Genomic DNA, 13915 nt, shown 5'->3' with positions numbered 1-13915 from the left:
GAAAAAGGTGAAAATATCCAAAATGGATAGTAAAGGAATTGAGTCAGATTTGGAGTCAATTTCGTCTATACAAAGTAATGATTGTTATGAAGAAATCTATGAAGAATTTCAGAATCTGGTACTGATTCAGAAGAATGAATCAAGAAATAAAAAATCTTGAAGAATCAACTCAGGTTGTAGAATTTGAAGAAGACCAACGTGGTTACGCATTAAAAGCAGCATTTGATGGAGAATTACTAAGAAAAATCCAAGGATTAAAATTTAATCTTCGAACAGAAGATAGTATATTCAATAAACTACAAAGAACTTTTTCAAGAAGTAAAATTTCCTATCATGAATATCAAGAAATTGAAAAGGTAATAGAAGTCACTCAAACCACTGGACAGCATAAACTTAACTTTTTAACAAAACCCATGATAGATCAAATCCTGAGAAAAATCCTAGAAAGAAATAGAAAAAAGATGAATTATGTTTATCTTGGAGGAATCCAAATAATGGTTAAATCCACTTTTAAAGAAAGAATAGACTGTCCCATAATAATAAACCTTTAAGATGAAAGATTTATTAATACCAGAGAAGAGAATTTAGGTATTGTTGAAGGAAATTTGGCTTACACCAAATTACTATTCACTTACTATCCCAGGTATTGTATATCTCTAAAAGATAAAAAATTTAACGAAGCCTTGAGTTTACATTTTCAAGTAAAAAGAAAAGATTTATTCAAATCAAGTAATCATATTATGAGCATATATTATCAGGCACTGTATACGGTCACCAATTCAAACTATCAAAACATCTATAAAAATAAAAGCTTAGTCGAAATCGACCAAGAATGTACAAGTATAGCAAAAATAATAGAAGCTGAAATGCAACAACCAAATATTCCTACGAATATGAAATTCAAGTGAGAAAAGATATAGAAAGAGAAAAGATATAGAAATAGGAAGCACCTCAGCTTCAAATCCAAGACTCTCGATAGAATATGGGAGAAATTTCATTCACAAAGGTAATTCCAGAAGATTTCATATTGAAAATCCTAACTACGTTACGGAAGTTTCAGGTAGATTCTTTAATGGCAGTGACTGGAATAAACAAACAATCTTGATAAAGTCAGGATCATCGGCAAATCACGTCAAGGAAAGTATCTTAGACGGATTAATTAGCTATGAAGGTAAGCCTTACATTTACAAAACATTTGAAGGAAACAACTTTGAATGTTCAAAAATGGTAAAACTACCAATACTAGGAATAATCAGAACAGAAGTCCCTTGTTATATTAGTAATCATGAAAATGATTATAATATAATTTTAGGAGGAACATTCCTAAATAGTTTAGATCAATATAATGTCCAGAAAGAAGGAATTCAAATAACCTTAGGAGATAAAACCTGTTTTATCCCAAAAATTTAAATGCGAAAAGAAAGTTCTTTTAGTGTATCGGTATTCGTAGAATTTACCACCTACGAAACAAAACTAACCTCTTGTTGTCAAATAGATAATGGATCGAAAACTTGCTTAGCAAAATTCTTTTTAATAAAAAATTGGGAAATCAATAACAATAGTAATGTCATAAAACCCCGTGTAATCATTTCATAAAAATTCCAAAAAGACATAATCCTTATGTTTTAATAAAAGAAGGAGACACCTTTAAAAGAAAATTTTTAGATAAACCCAAAAATTATTCTTGTAAATGTCTCAATCTTGAGAAAATAAAACAAGAATTACAAGCTTCTTATGGAGAAAATCCATTAGAAAAATGGAACAATGGTCATGAAAAAACAGTTCTAACTCTCAAAGACTCTAGTGTCATTATAAGAGTTAAACCAATGCTTTATAAAGACGAAGATAAAGCTGAGTTTAAAAGTCAGATACAAAAACTCCTCAATCTTAAATTAATTAGAGGAAGTAAAAGCCCTCACATCAGTCCCGCCTTTATGGTAAGAAACCATGCAGAACAAAAATGAGGAAAAGCTCGAATGGTCATAAACTATAAAGAACTAAATAAAAATTGTGTTTTTGATGGATACTTTATTCCAAACAAAAAGAATCTAATTAACCTTGCCAAAGGGAAAAACTACTTTTCAAAATTTGATTGTAAAAGTGGGTTTTGGAAAATTAAGCTATCAAAGGAATCAGTCCCTCTAACAGCATTTATTACTCTTAATGATCATTATGAATGGTTAGTAATGCCATTTGAATTGAAAAATACACCACAAATATTTCAACGAAAAATGGATAAAATATTTTCTGATAAAAATTTTCTGATCGTTTATATAGATGATATTTTAGTCTGTTCAGAAAACTATCAGGAACATTTAAAACATTTGAAAGAATTTTTAAATATTTGTGTTAAAAATGAAATTATTCTGAGCCAAAAAAAAGGCAGAAATAAACAAAAATGAAATAGAATTCTTAGGAATGATAATTTCAAAAAATGGAATAGAGCTACAAGCTCATATTTCAAAGAAAATAACAGAATTTCCTGATAAACTAACACTAAAACAAGAAATACAAAGATTTCTTGGTTGTCTTAATTATGCAGGAGCATTTATTCCAGATCTTTCAAAGAAAAGAAATCCTTTGCAAAAACTCATCCGAAAGTCAAATCGATTAGGATGGACAAATGAGCATACTTTATGTGTTCAAAAATTAAAAGAAGAATGCTTTAAACTACCAAAATTGAGACTACCAGAACCAGAAGATAATTTAGTTTTACAAACAGATGCTTCTGATTATCATTGGGGAGCATTATTGCAAACAGACTTAAATGAAATTTGTAGATACACCAGTGGAACATTTAGTGAAGCTGAAGTTAATTATTCTACTAATGAAAAGGAGTTACTAGCTGTGGATAAAGGAATAAGAAAGTTTTCAGCATTTCTTTTACCTAAATCATTTGTGGTTAGAACAGATAATACTCAAATATCAGGATTGATATTTAATAAGCTACCTTCAGAATCACAATACAGAAGATTACATAGATGGCAGGTAATATTGTCATTTTATACTTTTAAAGCTGAAAATATTAAAGATTTTGATAATATTTTTGCAGATTTCCTTTCAAAAAAGGTTTAGTATGGACGATAGAGCAAAGACCTTAACCAACAGAGTATGACAAAAGATGAATGACATCAACGATGCCATAAATGAAAAGAGCAACATGTTCAAATTCAGAGATGAATTGGTAACTTTAAGTGAAGAAACAAGGAAATTACAATTTGAGCTAAGCAGGCTCAACACAGAATAAGCAGATAATATGGCAGAGTTCCAGCTACTCTGTGAATATTTAGATACCAGATCCAAGGGTAATAAAGTGGCAAGAGATGTCCCACTAGCACATAGTGCCAAAAACATCTCGATGGTAAGACCGGATATGCCAAAAGCAGAGTCTTCAGACGAAGTTAAACGCCGGATACAGGGAAAATTCCCTAACAACAAAGTGGCAAGAGATGTCCCACTAGCACATAGTGCCAAGAATATCTCGACGATAAGCTCGGATATGCGGACGATTGAATCTTCGGATAAAACCAAAAGCCGAGCAAACACTTAGAGAAAATTCTCTGAAATTATAAAATCAGCAGATGCTGAAAAAATATTTGAACCATCAGAAAAAAAAACTAACCCCTCTTGAAAAAAGTTTGGTGTTTTTCAGGTAGGAAAAATTCATCCAGAGAAAGAAGAATATCTTACTTTCACAAGGAGAATCTACAATATCCCAGAAAATTGCGGAGAAACTTTTGAAGTTCTTGAAAACAAGAGTTTATATCCAAGGATTTCTATATTTCCAGGACGATCATCTGAATTCACAGCCAAACTATTTGAATTTGGCTATTTAGATCGGGTATACTCCAAACCGGATTTATCTGAACTAGAAGGATTACCTATACATTTGTATAGTTCGATCAAAAACTTCGCAAAAGAAGAAATAATTTATTGCAGATTCTATAGCATAGCCATGGAATCTCAAGATGATCAAGTTTATTTTTCCACTGTTAATTACATAACAGTGAAAAAATTAAGGAATTTTAATATCAACGCCACAGGAGTTGAAAAAATTCCTTATTTCAGTAAAAAATAGATTCAAATCAAACGAGCATTAGGAATGAAAGCACTGTATCATATCCTTAAACATAAATACGAGAAAAATTACAAAGTCCTAAATAGGGATACATATTGGATGCTAATGGCAAAAGGAAAATCAAAATCAGCGGTCTTCAAAGACAAGATCACGAAATTTGAAACTCATTCGTGTCTAATTGAAGACAATTACAGCTGTTCTACAGAAGAAAAGATGTAAAGCAAAAAGAATAGAGTCAAAATTGTCGGCATTAAATGACAAAAGAAGAAAAGATGTAAAGCATCAGAAGCTGGACCCCACGGTCCAAAAGGAGAACCAATCAAAAAAAAAGAAAATCTTATCTTATTCCTTATCTTATCTTGATAAGGGACCAAAGAGAGAAATAAAAACTTGTAAAGGGATGCCCCTAGAACAAATAACTATTGTAATCTACCCTCCTTGTATCTATAAAAGGAGAGATAGAAATCAGTAGGAGACACGAAAAATTTTCTGCAAAATGTTCTTTTTTAGAAAATTTCTAGGTCTCTTATTAAATGAGTGAGTAACATCTCTCCCATCTGGGAAAGATAATAAATAATGTGTATGTAATTATAAGGAGAATTTGATTAAAGATTTTTCTTATGTTGTAATAAGTTCAAGGAATAAAAAAGTTTGTTCTTATATCTCTTGTCAATCGTTTATGTTGGTAACAAATGAAGGTTGCGATCTTCGGCCTTAACGGAGGAAGAACAAAACAGTAGCTAAAGACAGTGAGTCGCAATAGGCTAAGATAGTTCTTTATAGTCGGAAGGAGAAGCACTGAGGTGCTGATAGAACCAACATAAAGGAAAGTCGAAAGGTATTCGTATAAACTCTGTCATTTATTTAACTTATTAACATGAGAAAAATTAATTTTCATATTCACTTTATACTATCTTACATACTAATTATTATCAAGTACCTATAGGAAATTTTAATCAATGATGTTTAACATATCATTATGAAAGTAGTACAACCTTTATTAAAAGAATATCACAATTGATATTGGGATGTCAAAATGAATATCAGAAGACTTAACAAGCAAATAAAAATTTAAAAATTATTCACAAAGAATACATAGGTTAAAAAACTATTTAAATAACGCTCAAAGAAATAGATTAAGAGTATTAATAGCAGCAGCTCTAAATAAAAATCATAATTTGGTATTAGGACAGTATACTCTGTTAAAAAGATATAAAAATAGAATAATAAATACAACCCTATATACAGCTTAATGAGTTATTATACTAATTTCTTAGACGAAAAAAAACACTTATCACTATTTTAAAAGTGATAAAATTGAATAAAGATTTACAGGAAAGGATCCTAGATAAAATCATAGATCATATGGTTCAAGAACAATGGTCTATTCATAATTATTCTTATAAAGATTCTGATGAAGATGATTATTGGTCATACTCTGATTATAATGATTATTGGCCTTATGAATATGATGATGGTTATTACACTGACTGATTGTCTAAATATTCCACTTGAACACCCTATTTTTAAAACAGCACCCTTTTATTGGTATCAGAGCCTAGTTACTAAACAATTTCAATGAGAAAACCATTCAAAAATAGAATGATTTTTGGAAAAATTAAAACAGACCTAAATAGTTTTTACCCAGAATACAAACAGCTTATGATAACAAAACATGATCCACATAGATTGGATTATTTAATCACTTTGATCTCTAGTTTAGAGCAAAATCAGTAATTCATTTAAAATCTAGATATCAAATAAAATATGCCTCTAGAATATATAAGAAGAATTAGATTAAGACAAAGTTGGTTAGACAACGAAATTAATCACAGAAGAGAACTTAAAGAGATATTAAAATATCATAAAGGAAGCTTAGCTTGGTTAAAAATTATCATAGCAAAAAGCAATAACTGGATGATCATTAGCGATATGTTAAAAGAACAAGATTTGCTAATAAGAGAAATTAAAAATATAGAACTAGATATTACCTACAGTACAAGTAGATTAAAATATTATATAAAAATCTGTAAAATTACAAGTACTTTAGGATAATAAACAATATGAATAAAAAACAAGCCTTAAAATTAATATCGGAATTAAAACAAGAACTTATCATCCGAAAGGAAAGATATGCTTATAATCAATTTGCAGGAGTCTGCAAAAATTCTTTGTTTCATCAAAAGAAAATTATTTTCGAACTAGAACAAGAAATCTAGCATCTAGAATTTAAACTAGAAAATAATTTGTTTAATAATGAATGATAAAGAATTTATGGAAAGAGTTCTAAACAAGTTAGATGATCCTTTATCTATACAGAAGCATATAAGCCTAAAAATAAATCTAATAGAAGACGAAATAAAAACTCTTAAAAATAATGCACCAACCAGTATGAGTAAACTTATTGAAAAAACTGAAACCTTTAATAAAGAATTAAGAAAGAAAATTAGAAATAAAATTTTTACATCAAGAATTTCAAATAAAGGAAGTTATCAACAAGGAAGTCTAGATGAAAAAATTATTTCTAAGTTTTTAGAAAAAAGACATAGAGAAGATTTAAAAAAATTAGAAGAAAGTTCGACAACTTTTAACGAAAAGGAAGAAGCTTGTACTTCAAAAACAAATATCGAAGATCTTACTGAAACAGAAAATGAATGAGCTCGACAAATTAGTCTATGCTCTAGAAGAGCTTGATCTAAATGATCGAAATTATCATGTGTATACAAACAAAGGGGATACAAGAGGACCGCAAGGAACCTTTAAAACCCCTAAAGAAGAAGAAAGCACAGTTGATGAACCAGTAAGAAGAAGTAGTTTCTTACCAAGGTCCAAAAAATGGAAAGACTATAATAGTCAATACCATATAAATTCTAAAGCAAAATTCATGCCAAATAGGTTACTGATAGGTGATGCTGGAGCAGCTCAATTCCTTGATTTAGATTGTAAAAGAGAACCCAAAGAATTTTTAGATTTATGGGCAAAAAATCTAGAACTATTTTTTATACTAGGAAAACGAAATAATTACAGCAGGGAAGAGAAATATTTAATAGCTACAAATACCTTTACAGGAAAAGTAGACAATTGGTTTAGAAAGGTATCTGTAGAAACTGAAAAGGTCTTCAGAACAGAAGTAATCGCAGATTTTGAAAAATCAACGCGAGAGGGAACAAATCACTTAGTAAGATACATAGGAGCTGAATTCTTAGGAAGTCAATCAAACATCTCTAAAGAAAAAGAGAAACAAGGGCTACTAGCAGCTGAATGGCTAGAGAAACTTCAAAGTTGTAAGATGAAGTATATTCAGGAATATACTTGCGAATTTGAAACTTACTACTACCAGTTGTTTGATAGCAATAAAAATCTAACCCCATATATGGATAAATATTTTCAAAAATTACCAGAATATTGGGCTAGTTATTTTAGAAGAGAATACGCTAAAGAGGATCAAACTGACGACTCTTTAGGAAAAAGAATTACCTTCCTTAACCAAAGACTTAGTCAGCTTTGTATGCTACATAACATGCAAAGAAAGGCTAATAGAATTGATACTCAAATCTCCTGTGAGGACACAGAAGCAGCATCTCAATGAGGATGTCATGACAGAAATTCTTTAAAAAGGAAAAGAAAAAACAAAGGATTAATTAAAAGAAAAAACATTTCAAAGAAAAATTACATACCAAGAAAAACATACTATAAAAAACGTAGGTATTTCAAAAAGAAACCTACAAGCAAGTGTAAATGCTATAACTATGGAGAAGAAGGCCTAGGTCAATAGTCAATCCTATATGGCATATTTTAGAAGCCTCCAAACCTATTTATCTTTTTTTGTGGTTTTTTTTGGATATTTGTTGAGTTTTCTCCTTATTTTAAATATTTGTGTGTTTAAAGAAAAATCAAAAGTCAAAAGTCACCATATTTAAACTCTATTAATTACTCCCTTCGTCCCATTTACCCGTCCCAAATTTTCTAATCTAGTGTCCCATTTTACTTGTCCTTTTTTACTTATCAAGACAAGACAAAAAAAATTTTCCATGTTTTACTCTTTGCATTAATTACTTTTTCTTTAAATTAAAATGTAAACATCACTTAATAAGGATACTATGGTAAACTAGTCATATTATTTATTATTTTTCTTAATTGTTGTGTTATCCCAATTTGGGACGAGTAAAATGGCACGAAGGGAGTATGTAATAAAAGTAAAAAAATATTTGAGGTAACTCATCTATTTAATGTCTACAAATGATATTTGTAACTCTCAAGCTATTCATGAGTTTGTATTTATAACCCCTAAATATTTAATAAAAAAGTTAATGATACCTTATGATTTTCCTTTATTTTTATGTATATAAATTCATATTTTTGTTTCATGAGATGCTATCCAAGGTCACCCTTCATTTTCATTATTATATTCATGCTTTTGTTTGTTTTGAAAAGAAGAAGACGACTTTTGAATGGTGATGGGCTTGTGGAAGTAGATATCGAGACATTTATGTATTCATTTCATTTTTCTTTCTATAGAATTTCATATGTTTTATTTCATGCGATTTTACCCCAGGGGATTCTTCATTTTCACTATGATGTTTATGTTTCATTTCACTTAAAAAAGAAGAAGATACTCTTACATGGTGAAAGACTTGTGAAAGTGGATATCGACAAGAGCTCAAACATTTGATTTCAACTTTCTTTTTATTTTTCAACTAATGATTAAAAATATAATAATATGTGTATCGTCTTATTTTTATAATTATATATGATGCCTCTTAAGTTCAACTTTTAAGTCTATAATTTCTTTTGGTTAAATGAATAACTTTGTAGTTGAAAATTTCCTAATTATTAATTAAGTTTCTTAATTTATAATTAATTTTTTTAGGCTTATGAAAGTACATACCGAGGCATTAATGTATTCATTTCGTTTTTCATTCTATAGAGGTTCATATATTTTATTGCATTCGATTTTTGCCGAAGGTTATCCTTCATTCTCACCATGATATTTTTTTTTATTTCACTTGAAAAAAAAAAAAAGATACTATTAAATGGTTAAAGGCTTGTGGAAATGGATATCGGCAAGAGCTTGGACAATCATGCATTGATTGTATCTTTCTTTTTATTTTTTAATTAATGATTAAAAATATAATAATATGTGTATTGTCTTATTTCTATATCTATATATGATGCCTCTTAAGTTCAATTTTTAAGTCTATAATTCCTTTATGTTCAAATGAATAATTTGTAGTTGAAAATTTATGAATTATTAATTAAGTTTCTTAATTTATAATTGATTTTTTAGGTGTCTAGCTTATTTTCATTAATCACATGTAAACAATACAAAGCAACCAACATCCACCGATAGATAAATAAATTTTAATAACTAAAATATATTCGTTATTTGGCCTTAGTTATGATTAAGTTTTAGGACTATCAATAAATATGCGTGACATAAAATTTGAGAAAAATAAAAGAACATGCATGGAGGCAAGGGAGGAAAATGAGGTAATTAATTCTAAAAATTTTATAAACATAAGGTAATTATGAAAAATTTTATATACACAAAAAGAATCATTTATGTTTTGTCCATTTCTTTTTAATTTTAAAAAAATAGCGTAGTTATCTGATTTATTTTAAGAAAATTATATACATAAAAAAGAAATCTTTATTTTTATTTTTTTATTTTTTTCTTTCTTTTAAATTTGAGAAATAGTGTATTATTTGATTTATTTTTAATCATTATAATTTCAAGAATAAATATTTTTCTCTTCACCTTCTAAATTAGATGATTTAATGTTGTTAATATATTTAATTTATGAATTGTACGTCTATTATTTTTAAAAGTGGTTGAGTTGGTGTAATTATTTTTTTTTTGTATTTTTTTATTTTATATATTCTTTTCATATAAAAATCTATGTAAATATTATTTAATAAACTATTTGTATTATTAAAACCGCGCGAAGCACGGATAATTTAACTAGTTATTTTAAAACTTAACCATGTCAGATAATGAAGGACTTATTTTATGAATGAGATGTATTTTTTTTATGATGTATGTAGAAGATAACTTATATTTCAGAAAAATGGGATTGGTCTAGCCTACCTTTTCAAAATTACAATTTATAGACTTTTTTTTTCTTTTTTATTTTTCCTTCGTTTCCTTTTGATTTCTATTTTTTGTTTCTTTCTATTTTCCTCTATTTTTTTCCTTTTTATTTTACACTCTTCTATATCTTGTCTCGAGTTGTACTTTTTTTATTTTTAGTTTCCTTTTTATTTTTTCTTATATTTTATGTTTTATATATTATAATTTTTTTATTTCTATAGAACATAACTATGTAAATACAAGTCATGAATAATGACGAAAACATAATGATCACACATTATACTATAGATATAAATTATAGATTTGTTATTTTACCCTTTTTATTATTCCAATTCCTAGTGGCAGTTGGTGGAACGAACACTGCAAGTAATTTAAATTGTACAAAAAGCAACAAAAGTAGTACAAAAAAACATAGGATAGTTAAACAAACACGTGTACTTGTTGTAGTGATATACCTCTAGATTTACTTTTCTAGATTTTGTCGTCTGATTTCTTCTACTTTAATTTCTTTTATTGTTTATTTAGTGGAATTTTGCATTTATTTCTGGATAAGGAAAGGAATTGCAGGGAAGGCGTAGAGGAAGATTCATATTCCAAAATCTAAACATTTTCAGGTACATGGAGCATGATTGTATAAAATTTATTTTTTCCTTCATTCATTTCTTGTGGAGCGTGCGAGATGAATCCTTGTTTGAGAGAAAATGAAGAAAGGAGTTAAAATGAATTTGGAGTATATATCTTCACAATAGAAGGCAAAGGAGAAGACCGAGGGTTTCAATGAATTTGGAGTACTGCCTGAAGGCTGTGAAGCGAGGTTGTGGATAAATGACATTTTAATATTATTATTATTAATGTCAAAAATATTTTTATTAATGTAAAAAAATATTTATGATTACCATTATCGGGTCCATTCCCATTTCATTTTCTTACAATGTACCATGGGAAACATGTTTTCAAAATTGTTATGCTAACTAAAACCAACGTTTGAAATTCAAAAGGTGCAAACTTTTGAAAATCAATAAAAGAATGTTGATACTTTTTAAATATTTCTTGTTCTCTCTACAAATAATTCAAGAAATATCATTTCAAAAAGGGAGCTATACAAAAACACTATAGAAAAGAATATAGAGAGAAAAATTAAGTAGTGCAGAGAAAGAAAAAACTAGCAAAACTAATTTAAAAGAGAGTTTATTAGTTGGAGGGAGGTGTTAATTTTGTGAGAGCTTTGAACTCAATTCTAATTCAGAGTATTGAGTTATTGTGTATAGGCTATTGTATCCTGGAGGGGACAGGTCAAAGTGTGTTACTGCTGGATCGGAGAAATAATTATCGCAGTGGGCTTGAATCTCCTTAAAGAGAGCGAGATATTCGCACCTCATCCATAGAAGAAGAAATATATTTTTTTATTCATTTGTAATTTGCAGTTGTAATCACTGTAATATTTATTGTAATATTATTGTAACTTTATTGTAATATCACCAACAATTTTAAGGAGAATTCAAAGGATGGCAACAACTGAAAATTCCGCGGATGTCAAGCTGGGAGATCTGAACAAGCCATTTCGGTTCAACGATACCCACTTTAAAAGGTGAAAGGGTAAAGTTCTTTTCTACTTAAGTTTCTCCATGTCTCCTATGTGTTAACGGAGAAGAACCCAAATAAAGAAGATTATTCTAAAATGACCGACGATGAACTTATTTCTCTTCAAGAGAAAATTGAAAAATATGACGGTGACTCCTATAAGTATCGGTATTATTTACTAAATTGTCTGTCTGATAATTTTTATGATTATTATGATAGAACTTACTCTAGTGCAAAGAAAATTTGGAAAGCATTGTAGAGTAAATATGACACTGAGGAGGCGGGAGCAAAAAATATGAAGCTAGCAGATTTTTTCGTTTTCAAATGGTGGACAACAAATCAGTAGTAGACCAAGTTCAAGACTTTATAATGATCGTTGGCGAGCTCAGGTCTGAAGAAGTCAAAATTGGAGATAACCTTATTGTTTGTGGCATAATTGATAAACTTCCACCTTCGTGGAAGGAGTTTCAAAAAACTATGCCTCACAAACAAAAGAAAACTTCTCTTGAGACTTTGATAATGAGAATCCGCATGGAAGAAGAAGCAAGGAGCCAAGACGCACTTATGCAAACAGAAGAGAACAACATCATACCGAAGGTAAATTTAACTTCAAGTAATGCTATCCCTGAACCTAATAAAAATACTGCGTTGAAGCCTAAGAAGAAAAAATTCAAGAAAAATAATGGTAGGCATCCCAATAATTATAATGGTGGAAATAACCAAGAAAAAATCAACATGTACATGAAAAAGGACCGTGCTTTGTCTGTGACAAAAGTGGACATATTGCTCAATTTTGTAGATACTGAAAACGTGCGTCTACACCTCAGGCAAACGTTACCGAAGAACCTTTTGTGGCAGTGATTACAGACATAAACATGGTGGTGAATGTTGATGGATGGTGGACTGAATCTGGTGCAAACCGTCATGTCTGTTATAACAAAGACTGGTTTAAAAGTGCTTGGAGATTCACACATAAGTCAAGCACTTGGAATGGGGAATGTTGAGTTGAGATTTACTTTTGGAAGGGTATTAATCTTAAAAAATGTACTTTGTACTCCTTCCATGAGAAAAAACTTGATGTCTAGTTTTCTTCTTAATAAAGCGAACTTCAAACAGATTATTGGATCTGACCAGTATATAATTGTGAAAAATAATATTTTTGTGGATGGCATGTTCAAATTAAATGTTGAAATGCATAAAACATCTACTTCTGTTTATATGCTTTCTTCTACTAATTTTTGGCATGCTCGTTTGTGTCATATAAATGAACGTTATGTGGAAATCATGAATAGTTTAGGATTAATTCCAATGATCAAAAAGAATTTTAAAAAATGTGAAGCTTGTAGTAAAACTAAAATCACAAAAAGACCTCACTTCCGTGTTGAAAGAAAAACTGATTTATTAGAATTAATTCACACTGATATTTTTGAACTTGGTGAAATTTTAACTCATGGAGGAAATAGATATTTTATCACTTTTATTGATGATTTTTCTAAGTTTACATATGTTTACTTAATGAAAAATAGAAGTGATGCATTTGAGAATTTTAAAATTTTTCTCCATGAAGTTGAAAATCAGTTTATTAAAAAAATAAAAAGAATTAGAAGTGATAGAGGCCGTGAATATGAGTCACTTGAGTTTAATTCTTTTGTAAGATCATTGGGTATAATTCATGAAACTCCTCCTCCTTATTCTCCTGCATCTAACGGTATAGAGGAAAGGAAGAATAGAACTTTGATTGAATTAACTAATGCCATGTTAATTGAATCTTGTGCACCTTTAAGTTTTTGGGGTGAAGCTCTTTTGACTGCTTGTTATGTGTTGAATCTTGTGCCTCATAAAAAGATTAAATTAACAACTTTTGAATTGTGGAAAGGTTATAAGCCAAATCTGGGATATCTAAGAGTTTGGGGTTACTTAGCCTATGTAAGGTTAGTGGATCCTAAAATCTCTAAATTGAGTGAGAAAGTTACTACTTGTGCTTTTCTTGGTTATGCTTCAAACAGTACAGCCTATAGATTTTTTAATCTTGAAGATAGCGTGATAATAGAATCAGGTGATGCAATTTTTCATGAAGATAAATTCCCTTTTGATTCTAAAAATAGTGGGGATCATGAAACTAAAGAAAATATTTTATCACTACCTAGTTTTTCTACTTCTATTTT

General features: G+C 29.2%; 1 protein-coding gene across 19 annotated transcripts; it reads left to right on the top strand.

Annotated features, from left to right (window-relative positions):
- The first annotated feature begins 4176 nt into the window (after positions 1-4176).
- On the top strand, positions 4177-12877 carry LOC107866883. 19 transcript variants are annotated; one of them, XR_007054772.1, is made up of 4 exons: positions 4177-4916; positions 10723-10783; positions 11438-12347; positions 12550-12877. XR_007054772.1 is itself a non-coding variant. In XM_016712891.2 (3 exons), the coding sequence occupies exons 2-3, from the start codon at positions 12075-12077 to the stop codon at positions 12752-12754; spliced, it is 450 nt and encodes a 149-aa protein (XP_016568377.2). In that variant the 5' UTR covers positions 4456-4916; positions 10784-12074; the 3' UTR covers positions 12755-12877. The 19 variants fall into 19 exon arrangements, 4 of the variants coding, with proteins under 4 accessions (XP_016568377.2, XP_016568376.2, XP_047267315.1 ...); XR_007054771.1 differs by having other exon boundaries at positions 4178-4916; positions 10728-10783; XR_007054776.1 differs by having other exon boundaries at positions 4189-4916; positions 10695-10783; positions 12578-12877.
- The last annotated feature ends 1038 nt before the right edge of the window (positions 12878-13915 follow it).

The sequence above is a fragment of the Capsicum annuum genome, chromosome 4 (genome assembly GCF_002878395.1).
Source record: "Capsicum annuum cultivar UCD-10X-F1 chromosome 4, UCD10Xv1.1, whole genome shotgun sequence".
NCBI classification, from domain to species: domain Eukaryota; kingdom Viridiplantae; phylum Streptophyta; class Magnoliopsida; order Solanales; family Solanaceae; genus Capsicum; species Capsicum annuum.
The sequence above is the reverse complement of the archived record's forward strand: the minus strand, read 5'-3'. Positions and strand labels throughout refer to the sequence as shown.